The 25,451-nt window shown below is 57.3% G+C and overlaps 2 protein-coding genes across 15 annotated transcripts; both read right to left on the minus strand.

Moving 5' to 3' along the window:
* Nucleotides 1-519: 519 nt before the first annotated feature.
* Nucleotides 520-15,572, minus strand: ZDHHC18 (zinc finger DHHC-type palmitoyltransferase 18). Of its 10 annotated transcripts, none has more exons than XR_008731452.1 (10): nucleotides 15,264-15,571; nucleotides 12,589-12,749; nucleotides 10,560-10,709; nucleotides 9,019-9,156; nucleotides 8,519-8,567; nucleotides 7,974-8,076; nucleotides 6,282-6,391; nucleotides 4,724-4,823; nucleotides 2,212-2,304; nucleotides 1,173-1,312 (listed from the first exon to the last, which is right to left on the minus strand). XR_008731452.1 is itself a non-coding variant. In XM_055705458.1 (9 exons), the coding sequence occupies exons 1-9, from the start codon at nucleotides 15,518-15,520 to the stop codon at nucleotides 902-904; spliced, it is 1,404 nt and encodes a 467-aa protein (XP_055561433.1). In that variant the 5' UTR covers nucleotides 15,521-15,572; the 3' UTR covers nucleotides 520-901. The 10 variants fall into 10 exon arrangements, 8 of the variants coding, with proteins under 8 accessions (XP_055561433.1, XP_055561434.1, XP_055561432.1 ...); XR_008731451.1 differs by having other exon boundaries at nucleotides 1,175-1,312; nucleotides 1,600-2,304; XM_055705458.1 differs by lacking the exon at nucleotides 2,212-2,304 and having other exon boundaries at nucleotides 520-1,312; nucleotides 12,589-12,674; nucleotides 15,264-15,572.
* Nucleotides 15,573-16,662: 1,090 nt separating this feature from the next.
* On the minus strand, nucleotides 16,663-24,468 carry PIGV (phosphatidylinositol glycan anchor biosynthesis class V). 5 transcript variants are annotated; one of them, XM_055705873.1, is made up of 4 exons: nucleotides 24,361-24,468; nucleotides 20,546-20,621; nucleotides 17,883-19,040; nucleotides 16,663-17,062 (listed from the first exon to the last, which is right to left on the minus strand). In XM_055705873.1, exons 2-4 carry the CDS (start codon nucleotides 20,552-20,554, stop codon nucleotides 16,754-16,756), a joined length of 1,476 nt encoding a protein of 491 aa, XP_055561848.1. In that variant the 5' UTR covers nucleotides 20,555-20,621; nucleotides 24,361-24,468; the 3' UTR covers nucleotides 16,663-16,753. The 5 variants fall into 5 exon arrangements, with proteins under 5 accessions (XP_055561848.1, XP_055561847.1, XP_055561849.1 ...); XM_055705872.1 differs by having other exon boundaries at nucleotides 20,468-20,621; XM_055705874.1 differs by lacking the exon at nucleotides 24,361-24,468 and adding an exon at nucleotides 21,495-23,712.
* Nucleotides 24,469-25,451: the final 983 nt, after the last annotated feature.

Below are 25,451 nucleotides of genomic sequence, written 5' to 3' on the forward strand. Positions count from 1 at the left end.
CTGGCAGTGCTGCAGGCAGGCGCGGGCTGGGTGCTTGAGCGGCTCCGTGACGGCAGGCAGGAGGCAGAGGATGCTCATGGCCATTCCCAGTGGCACTGGAACGATGTTCACAGCCCACCCAGCCATCCCATCCTCAACGCTCCCTGGGCTGTGGGGATGCTGCCGGCTCCTGACACTTCAGGAGGGATGAATTTTGCCAGGGGTGCTCCGCGTGCCCCGGGTCCCACAGGCGCTGCCCATCACTCCTTCCCCGGCTCTCAGCGCCTGCCCTCGCCGCTGTACAAGAGGGTGCAGAGCCACAGAAGGCTGAGACTCGCCCCAAGGCCACGGCTAGTGCCACAGCTGACTTTAGGGAGCTCTGGGTTGCTGGCCCCGTGGCCAGCGTGGCTGATGGCAGGGGGGTCCCAGCCCGCCGTGGCTCCGCTGGGCTCTCCCGCCCAGTGGAGCACTGGCATGCCCAGGCAGGAGCTGCAGCGAGCAGCTCCCCTCCGCCGGCAAAGCAGCAGCCAGACGCTGGCGTACAGTAAATAGGAGGAACTTTTATTTCGTTACAAAAGTAAAAGGCATAAATAGACGGTGAATCCTACTGGGCTCTACGCTGGGCTCCGCAGCGCTGCTCCCAGCCCGCTCCGGGCTGCAGCCTCCGGCATGGCTGGGCAAGGTGCTGCGGCACTCGAACCCCCTCCCCTAAAACTAGAACAGGAAAGGGGGGAACGGGCCGGGGGGGACGGTTTGCAAGGGTAAACTGACCACAAACTAACTCCCGTCCGGAGAGGAGGGTCTCTGGCGCACACGGCTCGGAGAGGGGCTGCTGGGGCGCAGTGTGCCATGCCACCAGCTCAGCTGTAAACGCTCTGGCGTGAAGCCCGCTGGTTTCGCAAGCCCGCTGGAATGCCAACCGCTATCTTCCAGCATCTACGGGAGGGGAGACACCTTCACTGGGGGTGAAGCTGGTGGTTATGGGGAGCCACTGGCGGCCTGGGCTCGGCGGCGTGAGTCCATCCAGCGGCAGGAGACAGCAGGAACTCCAGTTATTGCACTCGGGTGGGACGGCTGTATGGCTTTGAGCTTTGAACCCGCGGGACGGCCATCCCGGCTCCCGGAGGGGGGTTGGAAAAGCTTTTCCTTGTGCATGGCCGCTTTCCCCCCTCTCTTGCGGCGGGAGGGAGGAAGGGGCAGCCGCGTAGCCCTGGCGAGCGGAGGCACTCGTGGTGGTCGTGGCTGTAGTCTCGGGTGCTGCCCGCGGTGTCTCGGCTCCCCGTGGGGTGCTCCACGAGGGGCAGGGGGCTGGGGGCCGCCAGGGCTCTTGGTGCTGGATCAACCCGGTGCAAGGGAGAGGAGAGGGGAGGAAGAGAAAGAGAGCGTTAGTGCCAGAAATACACGAGCAAGAAGCGGTGGAGAGCAGAGCAGAGCACCAGGCTCAGTGGCAGAATGGGGAGATGGCCCAGGACGCAGGAGAGCGCTGGCAGCCAGCGGCAGCGAGAACGCGGCAGCTGAGTGGGCAGGAGCCCAGGGGGTGCAGCAGGGAGGGTGAGGGGCAGTTCCGCAGCCCGCAAGGGAAGCAGGGCTTTGTCACAACGTGCTTTGGAAGGAACTTACCATGGCCACGGGTGTGCCAGAGGAGGAACCTGGTGCGACAGAGAGGAGAGGCAGAGGGGGACAGAGGGGAGGGATTGCCTGAACCACAGAGCGGGTCGGATTAGAGATCTGGTCCAGGCTCCCACTCCTCTACTCAGGCCACAGCTCACACACTCCATCTCTGCATCAGTTGGGGGCTTCCTCCGATCCCATGGGGGCAGCTCCACTGAGCACAGCTCACCACCACGTACCTCCCGGGCTTCCCGAACCCTCCGCCCGAAGCCTGAGCCGAGCCTCAGCCACACCGTTTTCCAACCACCACCACACACACACCACCCAGACCGGGGGGGCTCCATCTCGTACCAAGCCCCAGCACCAAGCTGGGGGACACCGTCCCCCTCTTCTCCCCAAGGCTGCGGGCAATCCCTCTGCCACGCAGCCCTGCACGGAGGTGGCACAACACAGGGCTCACCGCCCCTCACGCTGGTGGGATACTGGTGGGATGGATGGGGGACACGGCACACAGATGTCTACACAACTGGAGGGTAACGGGCTCCGTGGACAGAGCTGGTCATGCAGTGGAGATGAGATGGGTCGCTTGAGTGGATGAGGGAGAAGAAAGCGCTTCCTTACCAGCTAACCCTCAGAAAGCAGGGCTAACGTCCAGGGAGGGGGCAAATCCCGTCAGGCTGTGCAGGAAATGGCAAAATCCTGGCAGGCATCCTCCTGGGGAAGACACCAGAGATTATCTACCCCGACAGCAGCCGGCAGGGCCAGCGTGGGCTGCGTTAGCCAGTGGGGACCACAGCTCCTGGCACAGCCCTGGACTGAGCGCAGGGGCTGGGGAAAGGATGCTGAGGTGACGGCTTCTGCAGGAGGGGGACGGGCGAGTGGATGAGACCCTGTCCAGCCTGGAGACGTGGGACAGAAATATCCCTTCACTCCAGCGAGTCACAGCTAAGCATCCCTCGGAGCCCCATCCTGCAGGAGGTTTTCAGAGCTTCCAGGCAAGCCCTGGGCGCGATGGACTCCAACTGCCACCTGACAGATGTTAAATACCAAGGCACCTGCCCTTTTCTATCTTAAAGGAATAAAATAATAACCCAACCAATTAACTCTTTAAAAATATAATTTTATTACATTGAGGAACAAAGGAAACCGTTTTAAATGAACCCCTGATCATCTCCCCCCCCACTGCTCCTCACGCCCTAGCCCCACATCTGCCCCTAGAAGGGAGCGGCAAGGCTCCCTGAGGGCAGGGACAAGCCCCGCTGGGGACACCCCTGCAGGGGAAGCAGGGAGGGAAGGGCAGGGTGGCCTCTGGGATGCAACACGGGCAACACGCCCAAGCACCTGGCCCAGGAGATGGCACGAAGCTGCAGGACCGGGGCGGCTGGCGGAGCAGCACCGGGATCTGGCCGGGTGGCGGGGGCCATCTGCCGGGATCCGGCAGAAATTCAGCACCTGCCGCCACGCTCTCACCTCGGTGGGGAAGGTAGAGCTGGTGGCCACAGCAAAGGAGCACCAAGAGCTCTGTGCAGCCAGCCAGAAGGTCAGGAGATGCTCGTGCCTGCACCGTCCCCCAGCGCGCCCCAAGCTGCGTGGGCTGGCGCAGTCACTGTGTGCCAAGCGCGACGCTGGTGGGTTCAGGCTGCCCCCCCGAAACGTGCTGCCTCTGCCTGAGGTTGAAATACACGTGTGTGACCCCCAGAAACCTAACCGGGCAGCTCGATGCTGCAAGCCTCCGCCCTGGTGCTAACCAACGCTACCTGCACCGAATATAAAACGTTCTACGTAGAAAAAAAACCAAAAAACCACCCTACAAATTGTGCAAAAATATCCAGCAGCTTTTAATAACATGATTCAAGTATTGCTAACAAGGTCTGTGACTCTCCCCTACGCACACTCCAGTGTCAGTGACGCAGAGCTGGCTCCTCGGCCCAGCTCCTCCGTGTCTCTGCAGGCACGGAGCGATGCCCACGATGCTCACGGCTGAGCCCAGGCACAGGGGAATCGCTCCCGAGGCGCTGGGAACAGCCCTGCTCCCGCCTGCCGGCCAAAAACCCAAACCAAGGACAACGTGAGGTGATCAGAGACCAGCACCAGCTCACTGCTCCCTCTGTGAAACCCCGCCTGGGAAGGCTGCGACCCTCAGGAATTCACACACTTTGCTGTTGCCTTTTGGTCTCTTACAGACAGGACAGAATCGGGCTTTCCTGGCAAGCCAAGGTTCCCAAATCTTACAACTGCAGCCTGGCCAACCGGCATCTCACACCGAGAGCCACAGAACGCTGCGTGTTTCTTCCTCCCCATTAAAAGGAGGGTCACCCTAACCTGTGTCCTTGCCGCAAAATGTTGTCTTACTGACTGGTGGGGCCCAACCATAAAGAGTTCTTCAGCAGCTGCTCAGTGACCAGCCAGAAAATAGGACCGACAGCAGCTGAGACATCTAGCTAGCTTCCACATCTGCTGGGAGCCAGAGTCTTCCCAGCTGAACAGCCCCAACTTACCAAGGCACAGCAGCTTCTGGAAAAGAGAAGCCACTCGGGGAGCAGCTGAGGCGAGAACCTGGCCGTTAAGAGACAGAACGGCCCTTCCACGCTGGCACAGGGGAGCAGGACGCATTCATGGAGATAACAGGGATACCAGGGGACTTGCACCTCCACCAGACCAGAAGACGAGGTGTGACAGCCCAGCTCAGCGTGGGAACCATCTAACAGTCCCCACCTCCCACCCTTTCCCACCTCATCACTCCCGGCAGGACACGCAGCCACCCCTGGAGCAGATGCTCCGGGCTCAGAGGTCTGGTGGCTCCCCAGACCTATTTGCTTCCTAAATGCAGCAGGGACCCTCCACTTTCTGCACGAGTCTGAGGGTCTGGCACGCTGCTGGGCTTTATCAGGCTGAAGTCCAGACAGGGCACATCACAGTGAAACGAATAAACAAAAAAATAATAAATAAAATTTAAAAAAAAAAAAAAAAAAAGGCAACGTATGGCTCAACTGAGTCTCCGACAGCTCCGCATCGCAGGGCTGTCCCGCCTGAGGCCAGGGAGATGGTAAGAGGGGCAGGTACCGGCTGGAGCAAGGTGCAGGCACAGCAGGCACTGGGCTACATCACAGCACTGCTAGGGAATGCCTCCTACCATACTGGTGTCAGTTTTGGCTCCAAAGGAAGGGATTTCACTTTTAGGACTGGACGGGGTCCCGACATCTGGCTGGATAAATCCTCTTCTGTCTATCAAACTGGAAAACAGAAAAGGGAAAAGTGCGAGGGGAGAGGAGTGAAGGAAACGGAGACTCCGTCCGCGAAGAAGGGAGCTCACAAGCCACAGAGAGGGCTCTCCTCGTGGGAGCTGCCACCCAAAGCGTCGGCAGGAGCGCGCTGGGTAACACAGTCCTGCCCATTAGACAAACCACAGACTTTATCACACAAGCCACCAAACAGCCTTGGGGCAGCTAAAGCTCTGGGTCACCACAAACCCAAATGGGAACCGGCAAAAGGTCTTCAGAACAGGAAAACAACATGAATGAGGAAAGAATCGGGAGCAAAACGCTGTTCTCCTCTCAACCTCCCAGCAAAGAGCTCGACTCCCTGAATCTGTGGATTTACCATCTCTGAATGGCAGCACTGGCATTTTGGCACCTCCGAATCCAACAAAAAGCTTGGGGGCACTTCAGAGAGCAGGGCCAGATGAGTCGAACACACCGATTCTCGCTGCACAGCCTCGGACACCCTCCCCTGCTCTTGTGTTACACCGGGTTAGCACCTCTGAGATGCTCCACATAAATCTAAACTGGATCCACTGAATAAACTTGTCTGAAGGATCCCCGCATGCCCTGGGACAGGCCGGGAGCTCCACGCACAGGGGGACACCAGCCTGGCTCTGCCCTATTGGTCCCTCTCGTGACAAAGCAGCGATAATCCCGTGCTCGCAGGTGGAACCACAGAATCATTTAGGTTGGAAAAGACCTTTAAGATCAAGCCCAACCATAAACCCAGCACTGCCAAGTCCACCACTAAACCACGTCCGAAAGTGCCGCATCTACACGTTTTTTAAATACCCCCAGGGATGGTGACTCTACCACCTCCCTGGGCAGCCTCTTCCAGCGCCCAAAGCTTCCTCACAGTCACAGCAAACTGTTGTTTTAACCTTTGCCCTTGTTTTAACGTTGGTTCTGGTTAACTCACAGGTAAGAGCATTTGGCGAGATGCTGCTGAGCACTTCAGGTACCCTAAGTGTTTGTAAACCCCAGGTGTCCCCACTGCCTGGTGCAGATCTCTGCTGGCTGCTTCCCACCAGGCTCAACCCTCAGAGTACAGGAGGAAAACCACGTGCTAAGTAGTACCGCTACTACTGGTATTTACTGCCGAGCCCTTTGGTGCCGTTACTCTCCCCTTATTGAATTGCAGGATGTGTCTTATCTGCAAGCTCCATGAAACAATTCAAAGTGACCAGAACTCATCAAGCTTAAACACAGGAGAAGCAACAGTTGCATCTCCTACTTAGACACGTCTTGCACCCTTCCTCTGCAGAGACTGGGAAGCTGTTTCCTCCTCCTCCTCCAAGTAGATGTGTTTGTGCTGACAGTGTCTCCCCGGAATCTGTCACTGATATCATAACAGATACATCTGTCCTTTCCACGGCCCCTCTCACGGAGCAGGATGCAATTCCCGACGCCATGGAGGTCAAGGACTCTTACCTGGGATGGAATGGTCCACACAGCACCGCACAGCAGTTTGTGAGGATACTTTTATGGCTGTAGGGATTGGCAAACTCTGAGCCCCTCTTATTTGACCAGGACCCTTTGATCTGAAAGGGAAAGGATACACACAGATTAAGATAGGAACGATGCGACAGCAGATAGTTACACGATAATGGACCTGGTTCAAATCCTTGCCTGAGAGGTGGAAGGCTCGTCTTACCGCAGATGTCCTCCCCTCGCTTCCACAAGCGGGCCAGCTGCAGAAAGGCAGCCAGAGAAGACAGCAACGTGCTGCTCCTGCCTCTGCCAAGGTTCAGCCTTGCACCTAGCAAGCTCCAAAGCTGTGCCCTCCCCGTGGCGCATGGCAACTCGCCAGTGTCCCCATCTTCAGCGCCAGCCTCTTCCTCCTCCTCCCCTTGTTCCCTCCTAGGCTAAAAGCTCATCAGAGCAGGGCTCTGGCTCCTGGTCCCTCCTGGCCTCCTCAGGCTGAACAAACAGCAAGGGGATCCCCCGGCCATGCTGCTCCGGGAGGAAACAATCGCAGCTGTCCCCACCCTGAGCAGCTGTCACCGGGACTGATTTCGAAACCCCGGTCACACCAGGCGTAGGCACACACGAGTGGGCAGATGCTATACCTGGCCTCAGGCCCCCGGCTGCAGCCAACCGTTTACCGTGACATTTCCTCCTCTGGTTTTTACTTCCTCTCCCCAGCTGCAGCATAAGGCTGGCAACGTGGGCAACGCAGCCAGGGAGGCAACGGGCCACGGGCTATGGACCTGGTGCTGCCAGTGCTGGGGTTCAACCTCCGTTAGCTTCACCTGGCACGGCCTCGTGCTGTTCTGCCAGCACCTTGGAACGTAACAGAAAGGTGGAAAGGGGGAAAAGTTTAAAAAAGAAAAAAAAAAAGGGGGGGGGGAGAAAAAAAAAGCCGGAAAAGCGCCGGAAAAAGGGGAAAAGGGAAAAAGAAAAAAAAAAGAAAAAAAGCAAAAAAAAGACAAAAAGGCAAAAAAGGACAAAAAAAGAAAAAAAGGGGGGGGGGGGGGGTGTGAGGAAAAGGGATGCAAACATGCCTTCTGCAGTGCTGGAAGCTTCCAGCAAGGATTAGAGGTAGGTCTGGCCAGAAGGGTGAATTTTGATTCCCAGGATCTGACAGATCCTGCTTTTCCGTCCCATCTGCCCTGCCCCGGCCACTCACTTGGCCCTGGGCGCCTGCGCCCCCCAGCTCAGGGCCACCCCCACCCGTGCCTGGCACGAGCAACTGACGAGCCCCAGGGACTCGCCCAGGGTCCCAGCGGGAGGGGATGCCGAGTTCAGACCACCCGTGTCCCAGGCCGACACCCAAACCCACCTCTGGGCCCAGCCTGCCTTTTTTCATCTCAGAACTCCTAATTTTAAGCAAGGCCACCCACAGACTGGAAAAAACCACACACGTGACTCTTCTAACGTTTCAGCGCGTGACCCTCACGGCCTGACACTGCCGAGCAAACACGTGTCGCACGGCCCCCTGCCACGGTGGGCTGCTCTCCCCACACCTCCCCAGCCACCTGAAACTGCAGCCCCCACACCTTGGGGACGGGCCGTTCGCTTTGCAGTGGCTTATCACAGGCAAGGCAGGTGGCCGAGGGTCCCTGCAAACCTCACCTCTGCTTAGGAAGGACCAGGCGGAAGGACAAGCATCCAGGTACTTACATCTTCGTTTGTCGTCAGGTTGGAGGCGACTAAGTAAGTGTGAAAACCTGAGAGGCCCAAAATAGACCAGACTGAGAAAAAACAAATCACCAGCTCCAGCACAGTGAAAAGAAAAGTCAAGGAAGCCTCTGGGAACAAAACCCATCCTGCAAGGAGAGGCAGAGGACCACTCTGGGAGGCGTACACACACGCCGGGCCACCAAAACAGCCCAGCCAGCTGCCCGTTCCCCGTAACATCCCACTGGCACCCACCAGGCACAACCAGCTCCAGCTGCTTCCCAAACCTGCAAACTGGGAAACAAGTCCGTCACCCACCCTCGGTCCCTGCTGGTGAACTAAAAGCCTTCCCAACTTGGTGGTGATGTCTGCCTACAGGTGAGGGGATGCCTGCCTGCCCCAACCAGGTAGCTGGGGGACTAAATTAAGTTGTGGAAAGCACACCGGGGTGACCCTCTGAAGAGCTCGTTGCACCGCTCTCGTTACATGATTAGCATTGCTGCACCAGTGCTCGCCAGCCTGAGCAGCTGGTGGCGTCAGAAGGATATCTTGCAGGTGTCGTCTTCAGCGTGGTGAGGAATCCATCTCTCTGAGAGCCTGCAAAGCGAAAACGGGACAAGGAACGACAGCCCGTCAGGCAGCCTGGCCTCTCCAGCCAACACTTCACTCCCCAGCGGGCAGCCACCCCGCTGTGGGAATCTGCCTGCAAACATCTGCAGCCTGTAACTTTGCAGAAGTGTCGGTGTGCAGACACGGCTCCAGGAGCTTTGGGACTGGCGGGCAAGTCACCTTCCCCGCAGGTTAAGAGCGGATGCGCCCACCAGCTCATTTGCTCTGGAGGGGACAACCCAGGCACCAGCCCACAAGGTCCCTCTGCAGCAAAGTGCAGGGTGGATCCTGGTTCCCATCAGCCCGAGATCCTGTCTACTCAGGCCACCTGCACCAAAAAGCCTGGTGTAAACCAAGCAGATCTTTCCTAGGCTCTCTCCAATGACCCAGCACTGCCTCGAGCCTTCCTTGCCAGGAGCACGGCACCCATGGTACTTACGCAGAGTGAGGTGGGTGACGACGCAGGCGAAGATGAAGGCTGTCAGGAAGGAGAGGGAGAGGATGAAGGCATAGAAGTAGCGATAGTTGCGCTTCCCCACGCAGTTGCCCACCCAGGGGCAGTGGTGATCAAACCTCTCTGAAACAAAGGGACACCGTGAGGACTCCTGCCACCTCACACGCCACAACAGAGCAAACTCGGCTGAGCCTCCACATACCAGGGGCTACACACCAAGCTTCCACCCGCCACCCCGAGCGCAGAACCTCTCCGCAGCAGGACGTCAGCAAGAAGTTTCAACGGAGCACTGCTGCCTGCTCACATGCCCTTTTTCTCGTCAAAGGCCAAACCCTTCCACTCACCAAACCCTGCACAAACGCAAGCCTTGTGACTGTTAACATCTACTAAAACCGAGAGAGAACAGGGAAAGTGTGGCAGTTTTTCCAGTACCGAGCAGACTGGCTGTGTGCACACAGCAGCGCTGCTCCCTTTCTGCCCGTCAGCTTCCCCCACCTTCTTCGGGGCAGAAAATAATTTTCAAAGTTGAAAGATACGCCTCTAAAACCACAGAAACTGCCTGGGAACCCAGAGCAGGTGCAATGTGTCTGGAAACACTCCCGACTGCCTTCTAATGAAAGGGCTGCATTTCAGCCTCCCCGGACTGCAGCAACCGCTCTGCGGGGCACACCAGCGCAAACAAAACCCACCGCACGCAGACGCCCACCCGTTGCCCCCAGACGGCTCCTCTTCCAACGCTGCCCCAGCCGTGGCTGCTCTCCAGCGTAAGGAGGAGTCACCGCCACCCACGGCTATTCCCAAACACATAACGCTTGCAAGCTCCCAAACTTCTTAACCAGAGCCTTGGGGTCCTGCGACCGCTCGTGGGTCAGCTGTTCCTCCGGCTGCCCTGAAAGGCAGCATAAAACGCAGCCTCCGCATCCACACAACGTACAACCAGGAGCAGCTGCATGAGGAGTAAACTCTCTGGGCACGTTCCTAATCACACACCACCCTGTTGCCAGTTCAAGTTGCTCCGGTGCGGCCAGGCTGTGCTGGGAAACTCCCTGCCCACCCCACTGCAGCTGCCCCACGCCTGCGCCCGTCTGGACAGAGCCATCGGAGGTGTTTCTTCAGGTCCTTGTTCATTCCCTCCTGCCCCGTCACACTCTGAGGGCACAGTGAGAGGACACAGAGGAGCTCAGCCGGCATCTATGGCGGCATCTCTACCAGCCAGGTGACAGCAAGACCACAGACAACAAGGAGCCTGCGGCAAACCTCATGTTTGGTGGAAGCCTTAACTGCATTTCACAGGACTGTCCTCCCAGAAGCAGGGAAAGCAGAGACAGGGAGTCTTGGACGTGCTGCCCCTTGCCCTGAGCCACTGCACCCGTGTGGCTTTCATTTCAAATGGGAAGAAGGAAGACCACTCAGTATCTCGCTTTACAATCATTTACAAGAAGCAAAAGCAATTTGTCCAGGAGCATAAAACATGCCTCCCCTGCCCCGCCAAGAGATACCAGCACCTTTCTACTTTCTGGGCTTACCGACACAGTTGTCACAGACGCTGCAGTGAGAGGTGCGCGGAGGGCGGAACATTTTGCAGGTGTAGCAGTACTTGAGTTTCACCACGTACTTGTTTATGACCACTTCCATCGTGCGGGCTGGCGGGCGATATGTAGAGGTACCCATGCTGTCTGCCAAGGGCAAGGAGGGACGGTCAGGCTGCTGCAGGCGAAACTCAGGTATCACCCCAAGCTGCCTCCTGGCAGGGTAAGGGATTGGCACACGCTCCCCTGATTTTAAGCAAAAGCTAAGAGGCAGCTCAGCCCACAAGATTTGTTGCACGGCGGGCAGCCAGGAACTCCAGTCAGCTCCTTGCAGCGTTATTTATGTCCTTTCCTTGTCTGTTCAATGGCAATGATGCTGGGATGCCAAGAGGAAGTAATATCTGCCCAATGCTTTGAGAACATAAAGCAATTTATAAATAGCAGGCATAAAAGCAGCAGCGTTAGTGTGCCCAGTAACACCAACTCAGCTCTGCGCATCCAACAGATCACAACACAAGGAGGCAACATAATCTGTTATTGCACGTGTGGTTCCTCCTGTGCTGTAAGCATCCGAGTTACAGCAACCAGAGCAACCTCCGCAGCAGCCTCCCCTGCCACCTCGAGCACGCAACCTGCCAGCCCGCAGCTGGAGCCACCGCCGGGCTCAAGAGGCTCATTTCCATCGCAGCGGGGGAGGACAGCGAGCAGGTCTCAAGTGCTCCAGGCAGATTTCCTTCAAATTTGACATGTGTGTGTTAGCAGCACAAGAGGATTCCTCCCCCTCAGGGTCGAAACTGAGGATTTTTAGCGACAGCGCAAGTTACGTCTGTGCATGTTAGCAGTTTCATTATTCACTGGGGACTGGCAGCCGAAGACTGTTTCTCTGCCTAGCAAAAGTGTTTGCAGTTTTGGGGGTTATTCCTTTAGTTTAGTTGCTCTTAAAAGAGCACCTTTCCCACTCTGAAAACAGAGATGTAACAGTGAGCATGCTAAGAGGATAAGAAGTGGATTATATTAACAGGAACAGCTGGCACATGAGGCGGCAACTGCAGCCAGATTACTGCTTTAGGCACTTACAAACAGAAACATCGATAACCACTCTTAAGGATATTTTAGAACGATTTTTAGAGTCAGATGTAGAATTACTGCCTCGCAACTGTCTTCAGTGGGGCAGATTCAAGCTGTCTCACATTAGCTTTGTTAACGCATTTGTTACCATGGGTCACATCAACAAGGTCCCTGATCCTGGATGCACACACCTTCCCGGCCACCACCAAAGCAGTGTGACATAGCAGTTTTTAGATGGGGACAAACATTAGCATACTGTTAGAAACCATTACAACAAAGAAAATCTTGCAGCACAGCAGGCTCAATGGCAAATCATAACCTTAAAAAGCATTCATGCCTAAATTAATTATCCTACATCCTCACCACCCATATTTTGCAAAAGAAGGTATAGTTTCAGATTCCTCAGAGTCTGGAAAACTTTTTAAAGGAACTAACGTGCCATTACAGAGCAGCATAGGCATTGCTGCTCTGTCTTTGAGAGCCTGGCAGCGTGATTTCAAAAGGGGACTCTGTGCTCCCCCAGCCACTGGTACACGGTCCCTGATGGCATTCACCTTTAGGACGGTGAGGCTGCAAGCTCCGAGCTCTGGGCAGTGCTGCTGCCCACTCGGGTGTTGTCCTGAGGGCAGGAACAGGTACAGCCACGTCCTACCGTACAGGGCTTCACCTGGGAAAGTGCTGGGACTGAACAGAAACGAAAACCACCTCCGCTTCTCTGCGGCTCCTCTCTGAAGCGCTGCCTGCTGCGCTAGAGGAGCCTGTTGCACCTCTCCTGCCGGGACTCATAAGACACTGTCAAGCCTCACAATCTAATGGTCTGGCCTCTTCTCCCCCTAGACAACTGGTAAGGAGCCACGACGCAAGAGAGGAGACTCTCTGAGCCTGAAACACGTGCGTGCGCACACATACACGCAGGCACGCACTGAACCCAACACAGGAGAAGGAACAGAAGTCTCACCAATCCGCTTTTCCAGGTCTGCAGCCTCACTTGGGGTGGCTCGGGGCAGGATACCTGGGTCTCTGAAGCTTGTCTGGAGCAGGCAGCTGATGACAAAGAAGAAGAGGACAGCTGCAATGATGGGGATGGCCAGGGTCAGGTGACTGGCAAGGAAGGGGCAGCTGTTAAAAAAAGAAAAAAGAAAAAAAATATTACACTGTTACCAACCATCGCTACAGAACTGGCTAGCAGCTGTGACACTACACACTACAAATCATTATGGGGTAGTGGGCTGAAGTGCTGCTGCTTTGCAGAGACCCCTGGAGCAGCAAGAGCCAGCCCAGAAAACGCTGGACTGGCACTGGGAAGACGGGGTCTTCAGCACAAAGGCAGCAGCGCAAGCCCCTGTATACCTCTTTGCCCTTCTGAAGTCCCAGAATCACATTTCAAAAACCTGTCAGCTGCCCCAAAGCCCGGTCACCTTCTACAACAGCAGCATCAAGAACACATGGAGAAACACCCCAAGCTAAGCAGGGATCAAAATCAGCACGAACGCGATCCCATTTGGTCCAACACGTGAAGCTGAGAGGGAACTTGGCTTCAATTCAACACGGCTTTGCTGTCTCTGGATGACTCGCGTGCCCTTCATGCTGTGCCAGATGTTTGGATGAGGACGCCTTCCAGCGCTGACACTGCTGTGACAAGCCACCAGGCACCTAAGCAGATGATGCCCGCTCCTTGGCTGGCTGTACTAGGCCTGGGGCTGTTTTCCCACAGATGGGAGCAGCACGATCGCGCTCCACATCAGGGCAGCTCCATTACTTGCGGCGTGACAGGTGAAGCCAGCAGAGAACACAGCTCTTTGGCCAGCACGGTGCCAGAGACCCCCTCCCGTCCCTCGCCCGGCAGAGGGATTTGCTATTATAAGCACCGCTAAGTACCCAGAGCGGAGCGCAGACAGACAAGCTGCTCGAGCCCTGATGTCTGCGGGCAGTGCCAAGTCTCAGTAATGCTGGGAGGCAGTTTGAGAGGATTAAACAACTTTTGTTTCAACTCCCAAGCTCAGCTGTCCAGAACAAAGCGGCCACCAAGCAACAAAAGCCCTTCGGCCTGAGACCAGCGCTGCTGCCGAGCCCCCCTGGCTGTCTCCCTGCCAGAGGGACAGAATTGAGACGGGAGCTTCTTGCCACCCCATTCCTGGGGAAATCTCTGGACACCACCTTCCCCCAGCAGGCAACGAGAAATCACATAAAACCCATCAACTGTAGACACAGGCAAGACGCACTCGCTATCCATCTAGCAAACCGTAACCCACGCAACAGGAGCACACTGCTAAAATAACAACTTGGAAAGCCCCAGGGCATCTCCAACCAAGAAAAGAGTGACTAGGCAAGAAGGGAGGGGAAAGCAGATGTCCTCTGCTTGGCCCCGTGCAGAGCAGTTACTGCGCTAGTGCTGCCCATTAGTTCTGGATGCAGCAGCGAAAGCTGTCAAAGAGGCGCAGATGACACTAAGAAAGGAGTTTTCGTGTCGGGATGCTGTTACTGCCTCCCACAACTGCCTGCCCCTTTCAGCTCATCTGACTTCTCAGAACCTTTAATCCGATCAAATACCTTCATCCCCCCGCCAGCAGGCTCCGGCAGCTTTCCTCTGAGACTGGCGGAGATAAAACGCTGTGATCCCAAGGCAGGCGTGACCCCCCTGCTTCGTACAGCGGCAGGAAAAACGAGCTCCCTTCCCCTCCCGAGAGAAACGGGGAGGCAGGACAGCAGAAGCCCTCGGAGATGTCAGTAGCCAGGAGCACCCCTTCCCCGGCTCCTCCGGGCAGCGCAGGAGCCTGTACCGGGGTGCTCGTACCGGGGTGCTCGTACCGGGGTGCTCGTACCGGGGTGCTCGTACCGGGGTGCTCGTACCGGGGTGCTCGTACCGGGGTGCTGGTTGTTCCCCCTGACAGGGCGCGGGAGTGGGGGGCTCTGCCAGGCCAGCTTTCCAAAAGAGAAGGGAACTGGGGGAGACGCAGCTCCCTCTGCCCCAGACTCTGCTGCACAACGGGGGCAGAGCTCCGGTGCAGACCCCCACGGTGGGACCCCTAAGAATTTTCATAATTTATCAAGCACCTTCAACAGAAACACTGTTCCTGCTGCCTCTGCGGACAAAGTTCTCCAGTCCTGGGGGTCTCCTGCCTGCGGTGCTGGACCAGTTGGGAGCGGACACTGGGGGGGTGGTGGAAACCTGTATTTAGGGCATCCTGGGAGGATGTTAAACCCCTTCCCGGGGCCAAGGCTGAGCAAAAGCCCAGGGCCCCCCCTCCTGCCCCCCACAGACACCCCTGGGGACAGGCGAGGGGGAAGCAGCGCTGAGTGGGTCTGGGGGCTGCACAGCAGGGAATCGCTCGGGGGGGTGGGGAGAGATACCGGGACTCCCTTGGGGGGTGCCCCCAGCCCACCTCCCTCTCTCCGCCAGGGTGGGGTGCCAGCTGGTCCATGGCTCCCCCCAAAAGGAGGGGGCTTAACGGGGGGGGCCGGGCGCCGCTCAGGACCCCCTGGGGCCGCACCCCAGCAGGGGAGGGGGCCTGACCCGCGGGGGGCCGGGGCCCTGGCACAGCAGCGGGGGGGGGGGGGGGAGGGAGGGGGGGGCACCCCAGCGCCCCCTGCCCCTGGGGGTGCCCGAGCCCCCGGCCCGCAGCACGGACTCACTCGAAGGCGAAGAAGAGGCCGCTGGTGGCCAGGATGAGGCCGAGGGTGAGCGCGAAGACGCCGCTGTGCCGCGCCAGCATCAGGCGCCCGCCGCAGTAGAAGCGGTTACGGCCCGGGAACACCTCCCACTTCCGCCGGGGCCGCCGCGCCGCGCCGGGACGCGCCGCGCCGGGGGGGGCTGCGGCCGGGGGGGTGCCAGGCCCCGGCGCCGGGGCCGCCGCCCCGGGCGGGATCTGCCGGTACTCGCAGTCCTTCATGGCGCCGCAGCGCCCGGCCCGGCCCGGCCCCGCCGCTCGCCCGGCGGACGTGTCGGCCCCGCCCCGCCCGCGCAGCGCCCCCTGCCGGCCGCCGCCAGCCCCGCCCCGCCCCGCCCCGCCCCGCCCCGGGGTGAGCCCCCAGCCCCGGGGTGAGCCCCCCAGCCCAGCCCCGGCCCCGCAAACCCCTAGTCCCGGCCCGGGGGTGAACCTCTGCCCAGCCCCGGCCCCGCAAACCCCCCGCCCAGCCCCGGGGTGAGCCCCCTGCCCAGCCCCGGCCCCGCAAACCCCCCGCCCAGCCCCGGGGTGAGCCCCCTGCCCAGCCCCGGCCCCGCAAACCCCCCGCCCAGCCCCGGGGTGAGCCCCCTGCCCAGCCCCGGCCCCGCAAACCCCCCGCCCAGCCCCGGGGTGAGCCCCCTGCCCAGCCCCGGCCCGGGGGTGAGCCCCCTGCCCACCCCTGCCCCGGTCCAGGAACCCCCCCCAGCCTCAGTCCCGGGGGTGAGCCCCCCTGCCCAGCCACGGCCCTGCAACACCCCCCCAGCCCCAGCCCCGGGGGTGAGCCCCCTACCCACCCCAGCTCTGGTCTGGCAACCCCCTGCCCCAGCCCTGGTCCGGGATCTCCCCCTGCCCTAGTCCAGCAAGCCCCCACCCCAGTCCCACTCCAGCAAACCCCCACCTCCAGCCCTGCTCCGGGGCAACGCCCCCAGCCCAATAAGCCATATGCATGTAGTGGGGCCAGGCGTGTGCCCAGAGCAGTGCCACGCTGCCTGCAAAGCCCCTGGGGGGCCAGCACGGTGAGCCAGGGCCACAGCCCCCCCACTGCCCCCAGCCCCCTCCGCTAGCCTGCTCCCAGACATGGCCCACGCTGTAGGAGAAGGGACCACGGAGGTCCGAGTGGCTCACACCAGGCAGCTGGGTCCTCCCTGCACAAGATGCTCGCTGTGCCAAGGATGCTTCCCAGAGGTTTCCCGATGGATGAGAACGTAGGGACCAAGATGCATTCCCCGTCCCAGACAGCCTTCAGGAATTCTGGCCGTCAGTAAGGACAGCCAAGAGAACATGCCGTTTCCGACATGGCCACGCAGTGACAGCTTTCAACATAGTAACTGAGGAGTAATGCGTTTGTAACCGAGACAACAGCACCGTTACACATACATCAGGCTTTTTAGAAAAAGTGAGATTCAATTCTGATCAGCACTGCTGCCCCACCACCAGTCTGTACCAATCACACCCTCGCTACGTCCATGGCAAGAAGTTGCAGTGCAGAATCAGTCCCAGAAGCCAGTAGGACAGGAAGAATGAGAGAACGCATTTGCTGAGGGGCTTAATTAAGCTACAGTTCATCAGCAGCCTCACAAGGGGGTTTTCAGAAGTCTCTTTCCCACAGGAACCAGGAGGTTTACCTAGAAGAGACTTCTCAGAGTGGAGTGCCACGATTTGATCATCAGTCCCTTCGCTCCAGAGTAAAGGTTCGTATTCCTGAAGCAGGTGAGCGGAGAACCAGTACAGGATGGGAGAGGAGGAGCCAAGGAACCGCGTCAGCACCTGAAGGCGACAGGCAGAGCAAAAAATCACATAAATCGCAGGTCTCCAACTGTGACCAGCCCGGATCCCGAGGTGTGGAAGAAGCCATCTATCTGCCTCAGGCTGCTGGTAAAGGGGACTGAAATACAGCCCCAATTCGTGGTGCTAGGATTTATTACATTGAAATGAAACAGCTCAACCCGCTTTATTTATTACAACAGTTGTGTAAGCAGTCAAGTGGTCCCCAGGTTTTGGACAAGCACGGTAACTGTCACTCCTTGTCACCGTCCAGCTCAGGAGCTGGGCAGGGGCAGCAGCTTCAGGGAGATGTGAACCTCACTCTTCCATTATTTCTCCACTGGAACCCCCGACCTTCAGTGCTGATAGCCACATCCCAAAAAAACCTTCAGACACTTTCTAGGGCCTGGTGACAGGCTCTGGATCCTTTCATTACCATCCATTAAGCTCAGCCCAAAACGCCAGTGACCCTTGGCCTCCTGGTTAGCAGCTGGCTAGCAGGGCTGGGCAAGCCTGGCCTTAAGCACAGGTCCAACGCCACCCAAAGCCAGCCAGACCCCTCCATCCCCATCCCGGTGTCCCCATCACACGGAGCACCTGGCGAGCTCTCTTTGGGAGCTCTCCAGCAGAGCAGAGGAACTAACTGGCTTTGGAAACTCTCTGTGGAAGTCGCTCTGAAACAGGAAAGGCAAAGTTTTCGGTCTGCATTGCCCTGTGCTGTCCTGCAGCTGGGACAGCTTCAGGCCGTGACTGCTGCTGCCTCAGCCACCACGATGCCTTCCCCTTAAGAAATCGCTCTGGTGTGTTGCTATGAATGTCCTACCTGCACGTGCATGCAGAAGAATCCAAACACCAGCAGGACCGTGGCGTGGACCACATACACGAAGACAGCGGGGCAGCAAAATCCAGCTCTTGGTTTACCCTCTTCTTCACTCTTTCTTCTCTCTAGACCAAGAGTTAGGCAGTGCCAGGGGTTTGCAAGGATGAAGGTCCAGGCAGCCCACGAGCCCAGAAGTGTGACAGGCAAAGCAAGCAAGAAATTTGGTATCTGTCTGAGCTCAAAATACCTCAGAAAGCCTACATTCCAGTAAGTGTCTTGAATATAGGAATAGACCACAGGGAACTGCTGGGAACACCAAGGGGGTTTAACCCCATTCCTGGCCGCCAGACCATAGCCCTTGTCCAGGGCCAGCTGCAGCAGCGGCTTGGGAACAGTCTGCTCCAGGCCGATGCCAGGACCACAGAACCTCCCATAAGCGTAACACTGAAATAAAGCAAAAGGTAGAAAAATCCCGGCACACATCAGAATCACTGAAGATCCCACACTAAGGAGCTGCTTCCACAACAGAGGGAGCTTCCTTACTGATCCTGAACCCACCTGGAGCTGGAGGGCAAAGTGTTTACAGCTGGAGTAGAGGAAGAAGCCAACATTAATAAGCCCATTGGCACGCACCCCAGAAGCAAGGGAGAAGAGCAGTCCGCTGAGCCAGCTCTGCCCCTTCTCCAGTTGCCACATGGCACTGAATGCCAGGAAGGCAAACATGCTCTCTGAGTAAGCAGCTGCCATAAATATGTTGGCAGGGCTGACAGAAAAGAGAATGGCAGCAAGGAAAGCCACCCTGCGACACTGCAGCACGACACAGCCCAGCTTATACAGGGCAGCGGCTGCCAGGACAGAAAAGAGAGAATTAAGAAGCATGGCTGACAGCAGCAAGCGGCTCCGCAAACGCAGCAGCCGCTGCAAGGGCCACAGAGCACCCTCAGCCACGGCACGCACGCTCAGGGGGTACAGCGGGAAGAAGGCACAGTTGTGCTCGTACAGGTAACCATGCTCGGCGATGAAGAGGAAGTGCTCTGCATCCCAGCGCGAGAGGCCTCCCAGCAGCTGCTCCAAGAGCAGGTCCCACAGGCCAGGCTCTGACAGGCGAGGGGGAGAGAAGGCGTCTGCAGCGTGATCTGGGATCAGGAGGTTAAACAGAGCCTGGAAAAACAAGAGAGGATTGAAGTCCAGCAGAGATCCTCTGGTACCCTACCGAAAGCACCGAGCAGGAGGACTCCCAGGTTTTAAAGACTGGGACAACAGCAGCACAGAAGCCAGGCTGAGCGGTTTTGCAGTAAGGATGCCTGAAAGACTGTGAAAAGGTGCAAACACAGTCTTTTCAGGCATTTACATGGGAACTGAATAAAGCTCTAGCACATATCCAGCATCAATCCCTGTGGAACTGGGCAGGGGAAGCTGCTCAGCCCCACGCTCAGGCACATCTAACTGCACACGCTCACTCCAGGTACCTCTGTGGCGCTGGTAAGCCTCCTGTCCTGAATTTGGCATTATTGTCCTAGCTGATGTACAAGGGAGAGGAGACAAAACTAGAGAAAAAAGATTTTCCCAGAGCAAACTGATGCAGAAGACAGCAGCTGATTCCTGGGCCCCCTCTCTAGTCTCTAGATCTCCGTCATCTCTGCGGTTCAGCATGTGTTAAGGGGTTTGCTTTCCAGAGATGAGCAAGCAGAACGCACACTCCTCTGCCCCCGGGAGCTTGCAGTGCTGACCACATTTTAAAAAGCAAGAGAGAAACCCAGAGAGTTCATGAGATAAGAAGTGTGCAACTTAATGCATTGTAATGTAATTCCAAATGAAAATATGTTTAAAGAAAAAACCCCCAAACCCCCAAAACCTCAGATGGTAAGTTTTGTAGCTTAACTACATGTAGATTGGGATGAGTCTCCTGCAATGAATTCAGCGTTGGCCAAGAGAAGAGAAAAGGCCACGCTGAACAAATTGGGACTAAAAGCCACACAAAGCCGCTGTTTTACCATGAAGCACACATCTGGTCTAACCAGGCCTCTGGCATCAGTAACACGGAGCTTTTCATCTCAGCTGATGGTTCCACTCAGTCCTACCCAGTGGTGGTGACGGGGGCTGCCACGACCTGCCAGCTGGCCGGTGGCCCGCTGCCCAACAGCTTTCCCAGGCTGCTGCTGTTTCAGCTACGCTCTTCGCTGCCTGTCTCGGTACGCACTGGTAGGATGGAGCGAGCAACCCAGCTCTCCCATGCTCAGAGGAGGATGCCTCTGGACATGAGACTTGTGAGGAATCTGCGGGGGGAATTTATTGTTGTTCTTCCACGGATAAACAGAGATTTCAGCCTCTCGTGCTGCCAAACCAGCCTTTTGCAACAGCAGCATGAAAACACTGTAAGTTACAAGGCAATCTATGTCATTTTTTACTTAACAGCAACCTGCCTCCCTGGATGCAGCTGGTCTGTTGGTTCGCCAAAGGAGAAGATGATTTCCCCATCAAGCAGAACCAGCTAGCTCAGGGTGCACAAGGCAGAACTGAGGAGAGAAGCCTTGGAGCAGCGAACAACAGATGTCGCAGCATCTCTGGTTCAGGAACAGGAGACTTGCCTGCAGCAGAAGCGTCAGGGCTCTGCAGCACACTGCAAACCACACGACCTCTCGGAGTTGGGGGTCTTTGCTGCTCACCAGCTCCATTCTCAGCTCAAAAGTTGCCTCAGTAGGTCACTGATGCCATGGAAATTCTCCCTCTGGTTTTGGAAACCTGAATTGATGAACAGAGAGAACAGAAACAGAAAGGTATTTCTGGCTTCAGCCACGTTTGTGAATCATGTGCCTTTATTTACTATCAGGCACTTCAAAGGGCTGCAAATGTCTGTGAACAAGAAAGTTACTTATGAAAGAGATCACGGATCTGGGAGATGACGCACAAGACCTCTTTGACATTGTTCCTATTAAAAAAAAAAGAATTCCCTGACTTCTTAACCTCAGCCAGGATGCAGATGGAGAGACGTTATAACACGAAGTCTCAGCCCGTTTCTTACCAGGCCAACGTAAATACCAGAAACAGACGGGCTCACTGGCCTCCTCAGCAGCTGCCTCAGCAGAAAAACAGCAGCTCCAGCCAGGCCTTGGCCAAGCACCTACACGCACGTCCAGGTTCCAGTGCGCTGAATGGGATTGAAACCTTTTTTCTTTTTTTTTTTTTTTTTTTAATAGAGACAGAATTAAAATGCGGACTCTGAGCATAACATGCACATAAGCAGTTTGCTGACTGGGGCTTGCAGCCGGCCAGGCACTGCCAAGCACGCTCTCTCCTCTCCCCTGCTCTCCACCCTGCCTCTGCCCCTGGGAAGCCGAGAACGGCTTTATTCAGCTGCCTCCTTGGCACCAACCCCACAAGCTCTGTCAGAGCAAGGCCAAGGTGCTTTCTCAGGTACGCAGGTTTCCCCACACCCCTTCCATCCGTCAGAAGCAGCATCTCCAGGACGTGACACTCACACCACTCCACCCTCACCACCTGCAATTTTCCAGTATTTTGGCAGGGGTCCTGGACTCCAGAGTGAGGGCATCTGCCTGTCAAGCAAACTGCATATGCTAAGGTGGCTCTGATCCACGTCTTCCCTGCAAACCTCACCTGCAAGATATAAAACGCTTTGTGGAGTCTCACCGCTTTTGTTTCCATATATTCTGGATTGATGCTGTGGGACCAGCTCTGAAAACTTACTGGCCCAGAGCCACAAAAGGCGGGCAGTGTCTGTTAGGCAGCTTTTTAAGATAAAACGTTTCTTCCGTTGGTTCCCCAGCCACCAACTGCTTTTCAGTTTGAGAAACAGAAGACCCACCGCTCTCGCTAGGTTCTGATGACACCACATCCTGCACTATTTCCCACCTGCCATCTTTCTGATCCAGCATGTTACAACACATAAAGGTCCCCAAACCCAAAGCATTCTGAGGTTTTCCTATTACCAATTTACCAATGGAGAAAAAACCCTGGCAGGTTAAAAATTGCACGAGAGAGCAGAAAGCAAGTCATCAGCAAAGCAAAAACCCAAGATCCAAATATGCTCATTTATAGTTCCAGCCCCTAACCATAGGATTAAGCTTCCTATTTAGCCACATACAAAAGTTTTGGGTTTGTTCATATTCTCCTCTTGCTCCAGAGCATTCACAGCTACAGACAAAGCAACTAGTGGGAGGCACATTCTCCTGAATCACGAAGCTGCAATGTTATTTTAAAAGAGGGGATACTTCAGCCCAGCTGTAAATTCTATTAAATCGCATTCACAGCTGCAAATCCTACTAAATCACAGCGGCAAAAATTGTCCCAGCACTTTAAATATTTTTAAAAAGCAGAGAAAAAGCCTCGCATGCATGTGCCAAGAAGGCTCAAAGCAAACAGCTTTAAAAAGCCTGTTCCTGTCACGACGCAGCACACCTTGTAACGGAAAGCAGCGAAGCCTACAAAAAGCTGCAGCCCACAACCACCATTCTGGTAGAGAACACAGCGTCAGAGCTGCAATGGTTCTACCCCAAAAAGTGCTGTGTGAAAGAGCACCTGCACGAATGGAAAAAGAACATGAAAAGGCAGAAGTGGGTTAAATATATTTCAGTAGGAAAATATGCAAAGTCTTAATTAAAGATGTCTTTCTCTCCGTGTTCTTTGTTTCCCTTTGCTCTCAGATATGAATTGCGTTTTGCTTGCTCTGGAAACCGTGCTAAAAAAAGGACGCGAATAGGAACAAAATAGACGCTGGGTAAATTATCACGTAAATGAAAATAGGAATTCAGCGAGGTCTGTAGAAACGCAGTGGAGACCGATTACCACCCGGTGGCAGCAGGCGCTCGCCACAGAGCCCTTCCCTCCCCCCGCACAGCCGGCAGTCGGCTCCCGGCTGGGGTGCAGGATTCCTGTTGGGAAACCTACTCCTGCCCGTGTCCCGAGAACACTTGGAAAGCAACGGCTTGGGCACCTCTTGGTACTTCTCCGACCTGCTGTTAGATATAAGAGATACTCCAGACACATTGAAAAACCTGTTCTGACCACGATGCCAAAGAAATACAACCGAATTTTGGAAATCCCGTTCTCCTAGTGCCATTTGTGTGGGTCTTGGAGCTCTGGGTCTTGCAGACGCTTTCACTCCTGCCCGGTTTCAGCTGCTGGTGCAGAGGCTGCAGCCCCTGCATCGCTTCGTCTGCGTCTGACTAGAAACAGGAATGTTTCTACGCCTTTTGTACCAGCTCACGTGCGTGAACAAAACTTACGCTGCATCAAAACGCAACCTGACGGCTCAGCCTGAGATGACGAACCCGCTGAGCAGACACTGGGGCTGTGCTATGCACATCAGGGCTGAGCACGCTGCAACAAGCCAAGCCTGAGACCGCGCCGCAGTCGCCTCCCTGTGTGTTTTCATCCTTGCCTTTGCTATCGCAGGCAGTGACGGAGCAAATCCTGCTCTGTAAAGCACGTTCACAAATGGACCAACTCCTGGCGAGGTGCTGGGTCTTGTGCTCCATTCCTGCTGCTGCTTTGAGGGCTGAAGCTGCTGAAGGGCACCTGGCGCTTCAGTGGACAGCCATGGCCCGCAGGAGGATGGTTTCCCCTCACTTCCCAGATAAGGCTGGCTGGCCAGGCACGCGCTCCAGCAGCGGTTAGATAAGGGCTGAAGCGTTTAATAGGGTTGTTTTCAAGATTAGGAATGGCTATCGCTGGGGCCTTTATTAATGGACTGATACTCTCAGCTGGGCAGGCACAGGCTGCACTGCAGCGCTCAGACCCAGACCCAGGCCCAGACCCGGGCTCAGGCCAATACCCAGACCCAGGCCCAGGCCAATACCCAGGTCCAGACCAATACTCAGGCCCAGACCGAGGCTCAGGCCCAGGCCCAGACCCAGACCCAGGCCCAGACCCAGGCTCAGGCCAATACCCAGACCCAGGCTCAGGCCAATACCCAGACCCAGACCAATACTCAGGCCCAGACCCGGGCTCAGGCCAATACCCAGACCCAGGCCCAGGCTCAGGCCAATACCCAGGCCCAGACCAATACTCAGGCCCAGACCCGGGCCCAGACCCGGGCTCAGGCCAATACCCAGACCCAGACCCAGGCCCAGGCTCAGGCCAATACCCAGGCCCAGACCCGGGCCCACGCCCAGGCCCAGACCCGGGCCCGACCCGGCTCTGCTAGCTGCAACCCACGAGGCCTAGCACAAGGGCCGCTCGGGAGCGCCGGGCCAGACCCCAGGCGACGCCCGGCCCGGCCGTGGCTGCCGGCCGTACTCCCCCCCAGCCCCACGCGTAACCCCTGCGGGGCCGAGACCCCGGGACCCCCGGCGCGAGGCCGCCCCCCGGCCCATGGCTGCCGCCGCCGCGGGGCCCTGCGGCCCGGAGCCCGGGGAGGGGCGAGGGTGTCTCTGAGGGGGCGGCGCCCCGGTGCAAGGGGTGGGGGGAGGGGCAGGCCCCCGCCCCTCCTCCCGCGACGCGCGCGGCCCCGCCCCTCCCCCACCTGAGCGCCCCGCGCGCGGCTCCCGCGCCGGCTCCATCCACCGCCCCCGCTTCCGGCCACGCCTCTTCCAGGGCTGCGCGCGCAGCTGCCTCACGTGGCCGCCGCCTGCCTGTGTGCGTGCGCGCGTGCGAGGGGGGAGGAAGGGTCGGGCGGCGCCATCTTTGTTAAGGGCGGGCGGAGGCGCCACGGCCTTCCCCGCTGGCTGGCCCGGCTGAGGTGATGGGGCGGCCACAGCTGGCCGTGCTGCGGCACCTGGTGCCGGGCGGGCCGCAGGGACCCCACCGCCGTCCCTGGGCCTGGGCTGAGGGCAGGCCGCGGCAGGCTGCCCAGAGAACGCGAGGTGAAGCCAACCTGCGGCGAGATACGCGCTTGGGCTGCGGAGCAGCCTCAGTTACCTTCCTCCACGGCAGGGCGGGGGTCCCAGCCCCACAGCAGCCCCCAGCTCCTGCTCCCAGGGCCTGCAGGCCAGCCCTGGGCCCTTGCCCCACTGCCAGCTAGGCAGGCCCAGAGGGGAAATAGCAGCCCCGGGGGCCATGGTAGGCCCAGCCGCAGAGCCACCACCCCCGGCAGCAGGGCGAGGTGCTTCTGGAGCCGCACCAACACAAACCAGCGCCTGGCTCTTGCCAAAACACATTAAGGAACATCACATAACAATAGCCTGGTAATAAGTGTGTGTTATTACATTAATTACTTACTATTACAAGAGGGGGGGCAGGTTTCCCTCAAGATCATGTCCATGTGATGATGGAGGCATTGGGTTTTGCTTTCACCCTAACCACACTCCCGCTGCGCGTGCCCAAGCCACGAGGCCAGGGCAGCATGCTGTCAGCTCCCGCTGCTGGCACAGCTGCGCCTGGCGAAGAGCAGCAAGTCTTCATGCTTAAAACCAACGTGCCGTGGTAGTGGCCTGACTGTATCTATTGCAGGAATGAAAGAGAAACATCCCTGCCCACCCAGTCTTTAAGGGAGACTCCCCGAGGGCTTTTAAATCAGGACTCTGGCTTGGGAAGAACTCCAGTTTTCTCCTCGGCTGGGAAAAATGGGCAACGGCGCAGTGGGTCAGGCTCAGAGAGAGGCATTTTAAGGAATGC

The sequence above is a fragment of the Falco cherrug genome, chromosome 3 (assembly GCF_023634085.1).
Source record: "Falco cherrug isolate bFalChe1 chromosome 3, bFalChe1.pri, whole genome shotgun sequence".
NCBI lineage: Eukaryota > Metazoa > Chordata > Aves > Falconiformes > Falconidae > Falco > Falco cherrug.